The 18011-nt window shown below is 42.4% G+C and overlaps 2 protein-coding genes across 5 annotated transcripts in view; both read right to left on the bottom strand.

Annotated features, from left to right (window-relative positions):
• The window catches only part of rpl15 (ribosomal protein L15), a 397523-nt gene that overhangs the window by 8285 nt on the left and 371227 nt on the right, over positions 1-18011 (bottom strand). The window lies entirely within an intron of this gene.
• Positions 46-16469, bottom strand: ube2e1 (ubiquitin-conjugating enzyme E2E 1). 3 transcript variants are annotated; one of them, XM_071500583.1, is made up of 7 exons: positions 16349-16450; positions 16068-16240; positions 15033-15203; positions 14388-14438; positions 1933-2065; positions 1263-1410; positions 46-644 (listed from the first exon to the last, which is right to left on the bottom strand). In XM_071500583.1, exons 3-7 carry the CDS (start codon positions 15194-15196, stop codon positions 547-549), a joined length of 594 nt encoding a protein of 197 aa, XP_071356684.1. In that variant the 5' UTR covers positions 15197-15203; positions 16068-16240; positions 16349-16450; the 3' UTR covers positions 46-546. The 3 variants fall into 3 exon arrangements, with proteins under 3 accessions (XP_071356684.1, XP_071356685.1, XP_071356683.1); XM_071500584.1 differs by having other exon boundaries at positions 16068-16293; positions 16349-16405; XM_071500582.1 differs by lacking the exon at positions 16068-16240 and having other exon boundaries at positions 16349-16469.

Raw genomic sequence — 18011 nt, forward strand, 5'->3', positions numbered from 1 at the left:
TGTGTTGGTGAAGTGAACGTGACCTGAAATAATCAAGCGACGTCGGATGCTTCAGTTGGTCATGTTTAAGTTTTGAAGGGAGAAAACAGAACAGCTTTTCATCAGTACAGAACACAAGTCACAACCAATATCCATCCATATCTAAACACGTCTACATGTGTAAAACACCTTTGCAAAGAGCAGGAGTTCGGAGGGGGAAGCAAACACCAACTGGAACTTTTTTTTTTTTGAAATGCTTGTGAGAATTTACACGGAAGTCATTGACTAGGACTCATGCTGTGACACGTTTCATCTAGCAGTTTAGTATCAATGTCCATCTTCAAGCACAAGCTAAAAAAAAAAAAAAAACACAAAAAATGCATTATTGCCAAATTTGATTATAGTTGGGCCAGAGATAACTTAAAAAATACAACAAACAACAAAATGTCAGGAGTTAAGACTTCAATTCTGAGATAAAAATCAACCCCCCCTCCCCCCGCCCTCCCCACCTCCCCCAGTTCACGCCCCCACATCCCCGACTCGTCCAACCAGCAGCTGCTCTGGTGATTATGTGGCGTAGCGCTTGGTCCACTGTTTGGCTATCCTGTCGTGTTCAGGTCTGTTTGTTGTGTACTGTGTGGCGATGCTTCCAACCAGAGGGTCGGCTGTGGACAGACATCACGTTACTCGTTATTATGCATCCATGTTTCTGCATTTGCTTCTCTCACTGAGAAATCTGTTCCAGGGTTTTCATGAGTTACAGACACATACCATCAGTTTTTTTTTGTTGTTTTTTTTGTTTCACATGCAAAATAATAAAAAAAAAAAAAACAACCACATTTTAAATTAAAATATTCAGAGGGAATTGCTGAGAAATGTGAAGTTTAGCATTTTTCACAGCAGACGTTTGACGAGTCAGACACATGACTAATGGCTGCACTGGCCCCTTTACAAGTCCTGTAAATCCTGTCTGAATGAGAATTTCATGGTCTCGCTAACATCCAAAATAAAAGGGGAGTAAGTGTTGATAAGAATTTGTGTTTTAAGGAGGAACATTCCTGTTAGAGCAGATAATAAGATGAAGCCAGAGGAAGACGCATCACTCACTCCACTTGGACTGGACTCATCTCATGTGAGGGAAAAATCCTTTTTTTTAAAACGAATGTACTAACATTCAATACTGACACAAAATCTCAGCTTTCAGCAGATTTAGTGGGTCTAACCAGGCTGTGTGTGTGTGTGTGTGTGTGTGTGTGTGTGTGTGTGTGTGCTGGAGCTCTCACCAGGGTTGCAGTCAGTGAGCAGGGAGCAGATGGACAGTAGGACCTTGGAGATGGTGAGGGCAGGACTCCAGTTGTCCTTCAGGATGTCCAGACAGATCACCCCCTGACTGTTGATGTTACAGTGGTAGATCCTCGTACGGAACGTCACCTGGGCGGACACACACACGGGGACACACACACACACACACACACACACACAGAAAAGACAGTCTGTAATCCACAGGTTTAATACAGTTTGCTCTCTTGTATGCCAAACTCCACGGAGAAAGTTAACTACTTTATAAAGCCTCTGATCAGCGCGGCTGCATGGTTCAAAGTATGACTCCAGACATTATCTGAGAATTCATCAATAACTCAAACATCCAACCCACCAAGCAGCACTTGCAGTTTTATCTAATACTGGTTTGCAAAACCTTATTCCAACACAAATGCACTGCAGAAATTGTACATGAGTAGAAGTGCTCAACTTTAAAAGGTTACATTTATGTGAGGTCACAGTACATTTCTACATTTTTTGAAAACAGTTTGGCTGAGGTAAGTCCTCCTTCAAAGGAGACACTATCCAGTATCCAATTGGTTGTGTGCCCTCTGGTGGACAATATGAAAAATGACGCCTCTCTGAAAGGGATGTTGCAAAAGAGTGAAGCACTATTTAAACTAAGAGTTTCACCTTGGGTGGTTTGAAGGGGTAGTCTGGTGTGAAGGCAATGTCCAGGAAGAACACTCCTCCCTCGTAAACAGAGCCTGGAGGGCCCAGGATGGTCGACCTCCACTCATAGATGTTGTCTCCTTTAGGACCGGCACTGTTGGCACAGGAAAGATTAAATCTGGATTAATACTCTGATGCTACAACATGTCTTTTGTGGGATTATAAATCTCATTTTAAGCAGAATGTTTTCAGTATCTGTTCAATAAAAACCTCTTCCTTCTACAGGAGCTCGACTGAGTTCTCTGTTCAAGCGTCATTTATCTTCTATCTTGATTCACAGTCTTCCCTCCAGACCTGAACAGACCCCGACCCAGCTCCTATTTGAAATGCATCCTAACACTGGTGTGCAGGGTGCTGAGAGATCCCATCCACCCTGTGAAGGTCTGAGGATCCCGCGCCACATGCAGGTCCGTCAAAACAGAGTAAGCAGACATCGCGACCTGTCAGTCGATCCAAGGAGGTATTTAACAAAACACACAGCTGAGGTGAGAGTTTGTCTCTTTCCCTCCAAAGGTTACAAAATCCACCTGCCGGCACCTCCGAGGATGAATCTTCTCATGTGTTTAATCCATAAAAAAAAACGGATTATTTCACTGTTTGCCTGAGAGAGAAATTCAGCAGGTAAAGAAAGTAAATAAGTGCAATACCCAAAATGTTGAACTATTCCTTGGAGCACCCTTTCAACTGGTGTTAGAGAAACTGAAATTGAAATGATCTGCTGAAATACGAGTGAGTGTCCAAGCATCAGTATTTTAATTCATTAATTCTGTTTGGGATTTCAGGAGTGTTTGAGTCTTTCTCAAGGGAGAAACAAAGAGTTTTATTCTCCATATACTGCTTTGTTTCTATTCTGGATAGAAGAGACACCACCTTTATGGATAGATGGATCTGACTTTTCAAAAATGCATGACACACCACAGTAAACACAATTTGTACTTTGCAAGAAGGCTGTTTGAGCAGTTTGCTGCACAATTTTTCTTGACAAAACACAAATACTGCACTTAAAGGTCCAATATTGTGTAAAGGTAGATGTCCATGTGTTTGTGATCATAAAGCAGGTCTAGGTTCTATATTAATACTGTGAAAGTATCAAAGCCTCAGTCCACAGAGAAATGCACACAGCCTGTATTCAGAAACTGAGCCTTAAAACCAGCCGTCAGGACTTCTGGAACTTTGTGAAAAACTTACACTGTTCATCTTCTATGCACTGAAACGGTAATGATCAGTAATGATCCTTCCGCAGGTTCACCTACGGAAACCTTGTTACGACTTTTACTTCCTCTAGATAGTCAAGCTTGATCGTCAGGGAACATCTTCTAAATCACTCAAATGTCTACATAATATAGTGTGTCTATATAATCACCACCTTTCTTATGTTCTGCAGCAGGAAATCCCTTTTAACATCTACTCCACGTTATCTTACTGGTAATTCTTTAAAACAATATGGTGCAATGGGCCGTGTGAGTCATTATGCCAACAGAGTGGGTAGTGATAAAACACAAAGATCAACACAACTTCATTTTCCTGTGGAGATAAAACTGCAGAGCAACAGGGCCGACCACTGCAGCTGCTTCACCACAGCCTCCATCCACCAGCAGCAGCTTCTGTTTGCGTTTTAATGCTGGAGGTGTTTCCATGTAGTTGACTGCCTGATGAAGCGCTGCACAGTACCCTTTATAGTTTACCATTTCATTTTCAAATGATAGGTTCAGCTCTTATTAAAGCTCCTGTGTGGGTTTAAAATGAAGACTTGTACTCAGGCGCACAGTTATATATTTAGACAGAACTCATTGGAATATTTAAACTAACAATAATCAGAAACAATAATTCAGAAACAGCAACACCAATAATGATCCAGTTGGCCACATGAACACGTACTCTCCACACTGCCTCTAAGCTCATCTTCTGGATCAGACGCTCCACTCTCCACTCACACTTCATCATGACTGAGAGTGAAGAGACGTGTCCACATCCATGGAAATAAAATACCACGTTTTAAAGAACCTGACCCTAAACTGTGTTCAGACTGCCCCCTGATGAGCATCGAGGCCACTACGATTTACAAGAATCAGCACCAGGTATTTAGACCTCAGTCATCTCAATAGGCTGTAAAATGTAAAGCGCTGACGGTTTCTCCATATGAAAGTTCAGTCGTGTAAAATATCCTGTTTAGTATGTATGTTTGTCAGATCTCGGTCAATATATTAGTTATCAGATTGTTTAAAATCCCAAATATCAATATCAGTATTGGCCTAAAAAAAATCTAACTGCAACTAATAATTATTTTCCTCAGTGATTAATCGAGTGTCTATGCTCCACCAACGTGATTAATCAACTGTGAAAATACTTGTCACGTCACTCACAGATTCAGTTAGGTTACATTAATCCATCGAGCCAGTTAGTCAATAACTAGTACTTAGATTGTGATCATTTAAACACAGTTATTTTATGTTTTAGAGGAACATACAATATCATCATATGGAACATTTAACTGCCTTAAGGACAAGAAATCAAATAAAGACCTAAAGTAACATCATTTGTATTTGGTTTTTATGTTTGAATTCACCGTAAAAGACAACGATTTATTCTTTTGTTTTTAGTAACTGAGTGAGCTGTTGTCACTGAGACACAGGGTTTTTCCATGCCACATTAAAATGAAATCACAACATCCAACATCCATCCATTTCAGTGTCGTCCAGCAGAGGGCAGCACATACCTGCCATGAGATGCAAAGCACCGTCATTAGGCTTCATGAGAAGGTGGGGAGCCTTTTCTGTTTCAGAGGACACATCATCAATGCCAAAATGAAACACCGGGTGGGGGGGGGGGGGGGGGGGGGGTGGATATATTATGACAGCAGGACACAGCACTGCTTATCAGCCTTGCAGCATAACAGTGTAAAAATACCCTGCAGCCCCAAAAGCATTCTCCCACCATTATAAAACAGGTGTCTGTAAAACTGTTGACAGGACACCATCTGAAAACAAGGTCGGTTATTACTCCGAGTTTTAAATCCATGGAGGTTTTAGTGAGTTTTATTTTTGTGACATCATCACAATATAAAGTCTATGGGCCGAGTGGGAACAGTCGTACAGGGCCTTCCTACAGACGGAGGGAGTCACTACCCAGCTTATACTGTCATCCATACTTCAGATGAGATAGGACTATGTATCAGTTCTTTTAATTTACTTGTGTTTGTGTTAACATGATTACAGCAGCAGCCTCAGAGAAAACCCTGTCCCAGCCACACACCCTGTCCCAGGTACAAACCCTTCATCAATGAGAACTGCAATTCTGTGTAAGACTCTGAAAGCAACAGACACCTAGAGATGGACAAAAGTATGAACACTGAAAGAAAAACAATCAGTTTCTGCGTTTGTTCATTTTTACCCTGCACTGTGTTTTAACTGCCACAAACTACCACTCATTAGTTTGTAGTGATTTTTGTCTGTGCAGTTTATTTTGTATCTTTGACATTTGGCCTGGTTCTATTTCCTGTTGTCTTGTGCTCAATGGAAGCATGAAAAAAGTTAACCACATCCAAATCTGAAGTGTTTGACTGTAAGATATTCTCTGTGACAATGTTAAAGGTCCAATATTGTATAAAGTTAGATGTTCATGTGTTTTTTGATTATAAAGCAGGTCTAGGTTCTATATTAATACTGTGAAAGTATCAAAGCCTCAGTCCACAGAGAAATGCACACAGCCTGTATTCAGAAACTGAGCCTTAAAACCAGCCGTCAGGACTTCTGGAACTTTGTGATGTCACAACAAAGCAGTCCAGGCCACCCGGACCCACCATAAAACCTTGTAGGATTTTTGATGCGAAAACAGAAAATAGTCAGCCAATCAGAAGAAAGGCTCAGAAACCTCTGTTCTGATTGGCTCACCAACCTGTTGTTCCAGAGAGGAGCCTGAGAGAGGAGATGTAAAACTACAGTGAGATGGTTTTTGATTCTTAAAACCACAAATATATCTTCTGATGGACATCGACACTTAAAATAAAACACAGTTAAAGTGTAAAATATGGGACCTTTACATTAATGGGATGCAAGATCAGAGGACTTGTCCTTTTACATTATTCTTAACATCTTATATTATTCATTCATGTAGCCACTCAGTAAAAGAGATCATTGGTTTAAAATAAGCTGCAATTACATTTCATTATATTGTTATATTTGATTTGTTTTCATTTACACGTTTAAATTTTAGCACATTAACAAAGTCATTTGCAATTATTGAAATGATCACAAGCTATGTCACACCCGTGGACCCCGTGATGAAAGCTCACTATGATGGAAAAGGCACCTGTGGAAGGTTTGTACCTGAGAGGAAGAGGTAGTATGTTCAGTGTTTGAGCTGGTTCTAAATGCTACATTACTGTTTGACAAAAAGTGGCCCAACTCTTACAGTTCTTAGATCGAGCAAACTTTTTTGTTGATGAAATTAGAACAGAAAACGATCTCGGTCAGGACCCACTGCTACGTCAAGAACAGATATTGTATCATTTGCCACTGAATCAACCAGACTGAGGTTTCTTTGGCCTGACAACAGAGATGTCTAACATTCACAGACAAGCCACAGAGAGAGCCTGGGCTTTCTCCCCGCCTGTCCCTGACACACACAAAGGCCACCCAGTGCTTTGTGCAAGCCAGTAATATGCCATGCTATCACTGTGGTCATTCACTTCAATATCAGGGGGGCTTCTTCTGCGACCTCTGTGTACACAAGCACTGCAAGGAGAGTGCTGACATTTCAGCTGTTTCATTTTTTTTAACCTTTCAAAAAGGCACACAGTGCTTTACCCAAAATTGACTCCTGCAGCAGGGCCGGGGAGAACAGTAGCTGAACATGTTCAGTTAGCCAACAGAATTCATCCGTGGCAGACACAGTGAGCTCCAGTGTGTCGATGTTAGGGCCTTAATATGCAGTTTTGCCTTCTGTAACACAAACATACAGCACTAGATGGAAAATAAAGATTAAACTTAAATTCATACAGAATGGAAACTAACAAATGAGTTGGACAGAAGCATTAAGCCCAGGAGCTGAATGGTTACAGTGGATCTATCTGTGTCCCAGCATCGAGTCCAGGCCCCTCTCCCCTTTCCTGACTTCTTCTTCACTGTCCATTGTATAATGAAGGTTAAAAAGAACACAGGGTGAAATTTTAAAGGTCCCATATTTTTACACTTTTCCTGTTTTGTTTGAAGTACTGATCTCCATCAGAAGATATTTGTGGTTTTAAGAATCAAAACCATCTCAGTATAGTTTTACATCTCCTCTCTCAGGCTTCTCTCTGGAGCTCTGAGCCTCTCTTCTGATTGGCTGAATGTTTTCTGAGTCATCAAATAATAATAAAGCAGAAACACTCAGAGAAACCAAATCCTGAAAGGTTGGATGGTGGGTCCAGGTGGGCGGGGCTTGGAGTGTGGCTGAGAGCAGTGACTGCTTTGTTGTGACATCACAAAGTTCCAGAAGTCCTGACGGCTGGTTTTAAGGCTCAGTTTCTGAATACAGGCTGTGTGCATTTCTCTGTGGACTGAGGCTTTGATACTTTCACAGTATTAATATAGAACCTAGGCCTGCTTTATAATCACAAACACATGGACATCTACCTTTATACAATGTGGGACCTTTAAATTCTACTCGCTTTTTGTGTGAGGAAATATTTGGAAACACTTTGAAAGCCTCGAATCTCTGAGGAGTCATTTCACAGAGCAGGCATTGCAACTATTAGTGATTTAAGTGAGCTGTGCCTTAACATCCCTAAATATTTGGCAAATCATCATGTTGTTCTGATTTAATCCAGAAAGTGGAAGCTAGTTAGCCTAGCTTGCTAACGCAACCACTGATTCCCACCAGACGTTCCTTTTCCTACATGTTGTTTCAACACCTTTAATTGTCGAAACTTTAAACCTGACAGAAAACAGGTTCAAATCACAGGTGAGTGAAGTACAGTGTAAGAGTAATGGTGGCTGTTTTAATGCCTGTTGTGCGTCATATTATACAGACTATAACTATAAGCAACAGAGCAGGAAAAACCATTTATGTCTGCCTCCAAGTCAAAGTCAGGAATTTTTGACATATCTCCCACCAGCCAGAAAGATCCACATAAGTGTCAACAAACCACTGACAACATGAATGCACAGCCACCACAGCTGGTTACATCTGCATAAAATCCAGTGTTAACACCACGGGAACACAATCACTCAAACTCACTTTAAAGTATCTGGTCCGAATCTGTCTGGTTTTCACTTGTTAACAAAATGCTACGAATGTGCAAGACAACAAAAGAAGGTAATTTATGACACTCATCTGGTGTGACAGACGACAGCTCGCAGCGCGTAACCACGGTGGAATAATGCACAAAGATGTTCCTGTTCCTCCAATATGGTGTGAATGCAGCATTTACCTGCTGGAATTGAAATAATGCTACATTCATTTTTCACATCTGCCCACACAGATATTGCACCAATCAAATCAAAGTACCGACACTGCCATTTACACCAATATGAGCTCTGTTAAATACATACAAAATAAAACTTATACTGACTTCTTGGCTTAAAATTTATTTTAATTTCAGTTTGACTTTCAGTGTAAAAGCCTTACAACTGATCATTAAAGGTCATCCTCTTCTTATTCTCTGTGCTGAACACATTCTTGTTATCATTCCTCATCTTTAAATGAATCCATCTCCTTGTTTCACAGTGCTTTTCACTCTCAAACCACTGCTGTGCAAGTCTCATCTGTTCATTGTGGACCTTAATATACACACTGCCATCAGCACACACTGGGTTTCATTTTCAATCACCACTATCTGCTTGCAACGGTATTGTGATGACAAGGAGAAACACTATAATAAGCCGTCTGACTGAGACAATATAATGACTCCACTTCACTTGAGTGCCAAGGAGATTCTTCACCACACACACACACACACACACACACACACACACACACACACACACACACACACACACACACACACACACACACACACACACACACCCGCCCCACCGACTGAATACAGTGGCAATCAGCCTGTAAATGTTCTTTCAGCGCTTCATGAGGACAGCGCAGGATGAATATCACACGGTAGCATTCGTATTCCTCCACTGAAACAAAGAGTCAGATTCCACACTGATAACTCAAGTCTAATCAAAACAGCTCACAGACAGCATCACAATGTTAATGATAAATATTCCAGTATCAGTAACAACAATGTTGTGTAAGTAGAATCCCAGTTATGTTAAATGAATTATGGTGAGAAACACATGATCACAATAAGATTCCAGTGAAAGTTACTGGCCAGTTAAATAAATCAGCATGAAATGTGTGAATGTGGCCGGGCACTGATTTCCTGAACTGATTCAATTCCGATTCACAAGGTCCCAATTCAATATCGATTCAATATCGATTCAGTTAGAGATGTTTCAGTCACACTACCAGTTCTGCTGGGATATAAATGAGATTCTCAGAGAACTACTGCTGGAAATTGTTCCTCTAACTTGTTGCGTTATTAAAAATATTCATATTTACTTTACAAATGGACCCAAAGCAGTTACATTAACCTACTGTCGATTTAACATGAGCGACAGTTTAGACAAGCATCTCAAGAAATAATAGGTAGGTAAGTGATGTGTACTGCCAGTTTACCCCAGTGCACTGGCTACAGGGTGTATGAACAGTTACACACACTTTTAACTTTAGCCACACGTCTGCCTTTAGACCTGCCAGGGACTTCACTGGAGCTATGTCTGCCATGCTCTTGTCTCTCACATCATGTGACCCGATCTGGTTGTGTGAGAAGAGTGGCTGAGGCTGCAGCTTCACACAGGAGACTGTAGGAGACATACTGTATATTAAAAGATCCATCTCCAGATTTGATGAATCAATATCGGGTTATTCAAACGAAGACTGTTTGGAATCGGAGAATAGATTTGTCAACCCAGCACTATATGTGAATGTGATCATTTAAAGCTTATTTAGGCAGCGGCCAGGCTTTGTTTTGTCCAGTGCAGCTATAAGAAAGACTGAATGTTTAAATCCTAACAAATGGCCCCTAGCGGCTGCAGGACTCATTACACACGATAAGAAAGAGCAGATGGAACAGAAAAACACTGACTTTGATATTTTCAAAGGTTTTTTTTAAAGGTCTCATTACACTTCATCGTACTAATTCTGCCCGTTCACTTCCGTTGACGACCAAGTGCTGATTCATTCAAGCAGGCGTTCCCTGTGTTGGTGAAATCTTTGCTCCAACTGTGCAGATGTTCTCTACTGACCAACAGAGACACTGCTGCACTGTCTGTGCACCATGTGTCATCACCTTATTTGTTACACCACCAGACAACAAAGTGCAGCATTGTATTTAATCCCTCTGCTCAATATTTCTTTATTACTCCCACTGGGACCGTGACACCACATTTCCTAGGGGGCCGAGCACAGGGAAATTCCACTGAACAGATGATGGCTGACGCGACGGCACCTGTAGAGCTTCCCCAAGTTCACCCTGAGGGTGGTGCCAGAGGAGACATCAGGGGGGGTCATCTGAATCAAAAAGATGTATCCCCTTGCGAGCATGAATGTGCACGTCACTGAATCTCCCGGTTAGAGTTTGACTCTGCTTCCTCAGCCTGAATTAGGCCTGATAAGGGTCTGACAGTGGCTGATATCAATTGAAATTTTTGCGTAATTGTGCTGATATGAAACTGAGTTTCACATCTCAGTTGGATTGGCAGCTGAGTCAGCAGACAAATGAGAAAGCAAACTCTGAAGATGTAAATATAAAGAGGGAGGAAGAATTTAAACTCATGTAAATATTTTCAGATTTTAGAAACTTCATATTTGTTGAATTGTACAAAAACTGCCAATTTGTGCATGTTCAGCTTATGTGCAAAAAAAATCCCTGCACTCTCTGCCCAAAGGACACAAGGTTTACCATTAACCCATTATTTATTAGCTGATTTTTTTTCCAACTGAATACTGACTCTGTTCCATCTTTAGTTGTTGCCAAATGTCACAGCTCTGCCCAGGAGACTTCCTGTGAAACACCAATAAAATGAAGCTCAACCCAAAGTTATTATTTTAATCTAACAAAACAAACCAGGGCTCTCTGAACGGAAGCAGCCAGACAACAACTTTCAATATAAACTGACTAAGTTGGCAAAATCTGAATCCAACACAGGAACCACCTCATTGAAGATTAACTGAACAAGATCGAGAATCTCACCAGACACGTGAAGCCGACCCTCAGGACCTGCCAGTCCTGGATACTCACTTCTACACACACATTGCAGTTGGGACAAAAACAATAACGAGCGTCAATACTCAGCCCTACCTGCAGCTGACGGGAGATAAAATGGAACATCTATTTCCCCTGCTGCTGCCCAACTACAGCCTGCCACGCAGAAGGGAAACTTCTTCAAACTTCCATCTATGCAGCCGCAGCAGCAGCAGCTCAGAGCTGCTTTCAGGGCTTTCCGAAGTAAGAGCAGTGTACGGGCCAGCCACTTCCTCTCCAGGGAGGAGGCTTTTTATAGATATGAAAAAGCTGTTGAGAAAACCTCAGTAAGTCTTGAACACGCAAGCCGGTAACACACTGCAGAAGTATGCGCGGAGAGACCGCTGCTCACATCAGCAGCTAAACAGAGGGATATCGCAAGCAGCACATATGGCTCTCACCAGGAAACACACACAATCAGCTGACTAGTTCTTTAGGTATATGATCAGCAGAGCCCCAAAAAAAGGCACAGAAGTTTAAGTGTTTTGAAAACAGTCTGTAAAAAGCCATATCTGTCCAACACTATTTAGCACTACTGTACACAGCTTCCAACTCTCCGCAGCTGAGCTGTCATGACCCCAGGCCCTGGAATGTCAGGAATCTGTCTGACACCCGGGGACAACGTCTTAAGAGGAGATCTGGTGAACAGGACTTAAGAGGACGTGGGGCAGAATGAAAGATAGAGAGAATAAAGGGTGAGATTCAGGAAGTGAGCCATAAATTAAATAGGTGGTTGAGAGGAAAAAGGAATAAAACATAATGAAAGAGGCACAGGGTGGGAGGCGGGGGAGGGGGGTGTCTGTGATGTCTGCAGTTCACACTTCAGTGGCAACGAGACTGTAGGAAAATAAAAAGAGGGCCTACTCAGCAACCCCTGTGTGGAGTATAATTCGATTTTGATAAATGAGAGATGAAGAACTCTGCTTTATAGTTTTCATAAGACAAAGTTTTGCTACAAGAGAAGCTCCGATGATGAAGGAAACTAGTCGGGATTAGTCTTCCCTCCATCAGTCAGTGTCAGTTTCAAGAGCGAGGAGGCCGCGAACCAACCTAGAGAGAAATAAGACAACAACCGACCGACTGACTCATCGATGTGTAATCCATTAAACAGCGTGTGCAAGGCGTAGCTGGCCAGCTCCATTCATACCCTAATGAGCAGATTCTGTGCTAAATGAAGCAGAAAGAACCAAAATCCATTAAAAAATCCCCTTACTGCACGTGGTGTTGAATGGAGGACTTTCTACAGAGTGGGAGCTCAACGAAATGAGAAGACGAGGCCTTTCCTCAGACTGCTGCTGAGACAGGAAGATAGATCACTCAGGGTACAGTCACACCACACGCTTGAAGCAATTTATCTCAACTCTGAGGCGTTTCTGTCGTTTGGCCAGGTGAGAACAAGGTCTCGTGACCTTGGGCAACACCAAGTAAACAAAAGGGTGGACACCCGCAGAGGCAGGTTTGCATCATCTTCCAGGAGAACTGAAGCACAACTCAGCAATTGTGACAAATCCGAAAATGTGTTAATTCAGATCTGTCAGAGTCTTTATTCCCACATCTGCTGTGAGATTATTAAACTTTCCATCCACTAAAGGACAGCGTCTTGTGATTCTGACATACATCACAATAAATATGGACCAAAACTGACTGCAGGGAGTCGCAGATCTTATTTTATCTTCTTACCAACAAATCAAATAAAAAGTAAAATCCAACATGTCTGTTACATCTGTGAAATGGCTCATAAACATAGTTTCATTTTAAAGAGTCACACTCATTCCTGACAACAGCAAAAGTGACTCAAACAGGAGGAAGCAGAGCTTCTGTTGGGGACTATTTTCAGTGGTGGATTGATACAAGGCAGCGGGGACAGTGTATGTGGCATTGAGGGAAAATAACGAGTGAACACGTCACCCTGTGCAACAGTGTGGCTCAATGATGTGTGTTTAACAGAAGCAGCTACACAGAATTCAGTCAGCAATCACCTTCCTACTTACTCCTGTGCTTTTCCTACTGTAGCGTGTCGAGATGTCTTCTGCCTCTTCAGGTCTGTATTCGTGGTTGACCGTCACTCTGTCCCAAGCATTTTTTTTTTAACATGTCAGCAGAGAACGTTTTCTAGATTTAACTGAATTATTGAATTATATTACCGTTGTTCAATAATATTCAAATGTAATTCCTCAGTGCGGTTACCTTTATTGATAATCAGTTATACCAGTTATGATGCTAATAACAAACTCTGATATCTGACTATAGCCCCTAATGAGACAGCTGACAGCTCTGCACTTCACCTGTTTAAGCTAACAACGTCAAGCTAACATTTGTGTTAGCGTCACACCCTGACAGGACAGACTGTTAAACATCTGTGGAGGTCCAACCTCAGAGCTTTTAAGCTGATGATTCTTTTTCAAGATATGATGGACTTTACTTTTTTCAAAAGTCAAAGTTTCAGAGTCGTGTTTCTTCTGTGACAGAACAGTCCAGACCTCATGATGCTGAGGGCTACCAGACAACACACACGTCTTCTTTTTCTCTTTTTTTTGGTGTTTGGCCAACTCAATGTATTAAATCAGCTACAGCTGAGTACATTTGCTGGTGACTAAACCTTTCACTTCCTACAACTTCCTGACACACTGTATCACACTGTGTCAAAACTGCAACTCTCTGTAATTCATTGTTCCTAGACCTAGTATCAAATCATTCAGGCAGGTGTTCAACTTTTAGACGCTAGTGCAAACAGGACCAAAACTGGTACCAATATAAAAACCGAGGCAGAAAACTGTTTTCATACAAAATTCCCCAAACATCTCAAATCTTAAATGTTTTTTTTGTAGTTTTTATTACAAACAGCTGAGCAAGAACTCAATAAAATAACGCCTTAATTAAATCACCTAAAACTGACAAATTTTGACTGAACCCAGAAACTGTCTATTCAAACCAGACTACAAACCTGACTGGAAATCTGGCACCAGCTTGAGTCTTACTTTTCTAATCTAATCTAATCTAATCTTTTGACATTCGGCCAAACACACAAAGAAGGTTCACATTCAAGAAGCCTCCATGCATTAATTCCTCTTAACAGACAAAAACAAACACAGCCACACTCTGTGGTGTGAATGCTGCACATTCATTCACTTACCTGCAGTTCGGGGGTGGATCCAATGTAATGTCAGCCAGTTCCTTCTGAATTCTGCAAAAGAAAAGAAAAAGCCTGCATCAGACCTGAAACTAATCAAAAATCCAAACTCTAAGCCCGGACAGAGGCCTGATGGAAATGAGATTAAAGCAGCTCTGCAACAAATTATTGTCTAAAACCTTTGAGAGTTGTGAAAAGCCTTTTTTTTTTTTTTTTTTTTTTTTTTTGACAGAGAGACATCACGAAACCTCAAAGAAACACACCTCTCAATTCAGGAAATCTCATCACTCAACAGCTCTTTTAGGGTTAGACAAAACAAGACTGGACTGATTTAAGATCGATGCTCCTGAGGGCCGCTGGTGCCCTTCTTTTCTAAGTCGTGCCCCGTGCACCTAGAATTCAGACAGCAACTCCAGCTGTTGGGGAAAGTGATAAAGACTCCCTGAAGACACTGAACATCAGGCCTGTGAATACAACGCAGCACTTAAAAGCTAAACTGTAGCTATGAGCCTTTAAATCACTCACTCTAGCCAGTATAAAATAAAAAAATATAGAGTAGTATGAAATTTTTATTGTGTTGAGAGGTTGGCCGGTCTTTATCCTGCTGTCAGAGAGCGGGATCCTCGTTCCAGCCGTCTGTGTGTTCACCTTTTAGCGCTAGTGGAGAGAAGCTTGGAGGTCTTGCTCATGCTGGCTTTGCTTTCTCGTTTCTTTGGGGGGCTGGCCTCCTGCTGCTGCTGCTGATGATGATGATGAGTTGAGGATGAAGAGGAGGAAGAGCTGGTGCTGGCACGGGAATCTTCATCCGACATACCGAGCCTGGGGAATAAAACGGGGACACAGGATTGAGAAAGGTGCACAGCCCAAACCCCCTCATACCAAACTGTAAAGCCTCGCTTAGGGGCTCATGAGCACAGCAGCTCAGAGACGTGCATCTTCAGGCTGCACACCTAAATTCATGCAATACACTAGTACTTTCTGCAGTTACTCATTCTGTCCTTTCCACGAGAAATACCTGTGGGCGGCACTGAGTTGTGTGAACCAATTTAAGATTAATACGTTTTACTGAGATGTGCAGCTGTCTGCTGGTGCCTGCACACTGAACATATCTCACAACCCCTCTACAGTGCCACAGCGCTGTCTTAAGCAGGAGCTGTTGCCCATTAGCACATAAACTTGAGGGTCCTTAATGGAGCCTTGCATTCAGTCTTCTACATATGGAGGCTATAGGCTGCAAGCATGCATCCCACGGTGCAGCCGCAGCCTCCAGGAACACTTCCGTCGTTTGAACACCCAGGCCTGCACTAGGTGTTGACCCGGATTAACCGGTTCCGTCGGTTTAAATCGCCACTCTGCGGATGTCACAGAGCCCCCCCGCCGTGCTTATCGCCGGAGCATTTCCCTCTTTCATAACGCTGAGTTCTGACCTCAGCTAATGTTTGCAGCCGGGCGTTATTTTTAGCCTTGTCAGGCTGCGACAAAGGAAATCGTCTAGTGGAACAGTTCGGCGCCGGGCCGGGCCGGGCTCTGCCCGGCCCGGCCCGGCACGGCCAGGACCTCCGCTCCAGATCCAGTCGAACAGGTCGAAGCGGAAAAGCAGAAATGCGTCGACGGGGCGATGTCGCAGCTGCAGGGAACCCCGACACTGAACCTCAACAATTTCCCTGCGAATGAAACTTTCACCTCCAGAAGTCAGCGAGGTGCCACAGCGCCGGCAGGCTGCGTCCAAACGCGCTCGGCACAAATGACGCCGCTCAGGACAAACACAACGCGTCGCTCAAGCACAGGCTCTCCGTCGACATGCAGCTGATCTCAGTGCAGCCAGTCACAGGATGGACCGGCTCCTGAATCCACCTCTGACGGGAACACCAACACAGTTATGGTCCCGTTGCCCTGTAAAAGACACCAACTACACGGATGTTAAAATGCAGTGCGCTGGAGTACAAACATTTAGCGTTTGATACCTTTCTTTGTGTGTGTGCACAGCCTGTGTGTGTGTGCCTCCGCCGCCTGGACGCACTAGTGTGAAATCACCTACAACGAAGAGAGACGACACTTCCGGTCAACATCTTAAAAAATAAAAGCAGAGGCAAACGGAGGTGGCAATATTATGTTGTTAAGATGCCCTTTATTAGTCATACACTGAAGTGTGACAGCAGCGAAATAAAGTACACAAACAGCATAGTATGTAGGGCTATAAGTAATCATAAAAAACATCTACCTGGTAACATCTACTGGATAGAAAAAAAGATTAAACAATTATTTTTATTGTTGTTATTGTTGTGAGGAAGTGAGGAAGAATAGTGTACTATGTACTAATAAATGTTGCTTGAGACAAATTCACATTCAAATTTCTGAAATGAATATATTTATTCTGTGTCTGGGCAGATACTCGTGGTATAAAATGTATTATTTGGTCTAAAATCACCGCTACTGGATCGGGAACCCTCGTGTCTGGAGCAGTTTGGGGGTGAATATCGGTGTATGATGGGGACTGCTGGAGTCGTTAGTTGAGCTTGGCGCTTTTATTTTGTAGGGTTCGATCGTCCACTTTCCGGGATTATTAACAAGAACTTGACGTTACCGCTGGACGCGTGCCCTCTCTCGCCGGAAGTGTGGGTCCAGCAGCAGACACACGTCCTGACATTGCCATCCAGACTCAGCAGCCCTGTCTCTAACACTAAGACTGATGACAAACAGAGACACTCGTGTCATATTGTGTACAAAATTAAACAACTGAGCTAAATTGTCCAACCAGTGGAAACAGAAACCGGACGCTGTTGTGCAACAGCATTACTTAAAAAGAAAGCTTTCAGCTCGCTCGGAGCTTTTTCACGCATGGCTAAGACTTTACTCAGTTCCCTAAACCTCTGCCTAATTTTACACTCTGCCGATCACTCCCCAGCACCAGAGCTAATCTTGAAAGTTGAGGGTTAGATTCTCCAATGTTTCAAATACCTACCTAATACAACAAGAAATAGAATCCCATTTAACAGCTATCATTCATACAAAAATTTCATATAAAACACATAGGGATGGTAAATGATTTCCATGAGGTAGGAAGTGTGACCAGGCCTACTCATTGCTGGGAAGTAATAAAACAGGGCTACTGTTAGCCATTAGCCTGAATTACTGCCCAACACTAAAAGAGAGCGAGCAAGTGTTGAGTGACAGTTTTAAAAGGCCATTATGCTGCTTGATAAAGTGGCCCGACACATGAAATGTGTTGTTGGTTAAATAAACATTAAACAGCATCAAGGTGGTTGACATGAAAGGTGCTCAGGATTATACAGGGGCATTTTTAGATATATCTCTTGGGGTTGAGTGTAGCTTCTACAGACAGGTCTTTGAGAACTGACAGGAAATAAGAACTATCTGAATTTTGTTTTAATTTCGTCATGTGACAATACATGGGAATTCATTTATAATCTTTATAAGACATCACCATGGTTACATGTTTCAGTCCTTCATCAACAAAAAAATACCTTCACAGGTCCTTCAGCATGGGGCAATCACTGAGGATACTGCGGTCATGTTCAGTAAATGTGGGGGGTTTAGCAACAGTCTACAATTAAAAACTTGCACAGGGTGGATGTTTTAAAACTCGATTACAGTATTTTTATACCA

This window comes from Trachinotus anak, unplaced genomic scaffold (assembly GCF_046630095.1).
Source record: "Trachinotus anak isolate AG129_WGS33_773 ecotype Australia unplaced genomic scaffold, CSIRO_AGI_Tana_v1 ptg000016l, whole genome shotgun sequence".
Classification (NCBI taxonomy): Eukaryota; Metazoa; Chordata; class Actinopteri; order Carangiformes; family Carangidae; genus Trachinotus; species Trachinotus anak.

What these genes read in the sequence shown, in the direction of transcription:
- ube2e1 (XM_071500582.1), bottom strand. Translation starts at nt 15,196, where the DNA reads ATGTCGGATGAAGATTCCCGTGCCAGCACCAGCTCTTCCTCCTCTTCA. An exon ending in CTCTCCACTAGCGCTAAAAG is followed by an intron (nt 14,439 to 15,032) that starts GTGAACACACAG and finishes TTTCTTTTGCAG; the next exon opens with AATTCAGAAGGAACTGGCTG. An exon ending in GATCCACCCCCGAACTGCAG is followed by an intron (nt 2,066 to 14,387) that starts GTAAGTGAATGA and finishes CTGTGCCAACAG; the next exon opens with TGCCGGTCCTAAAGGAGACA.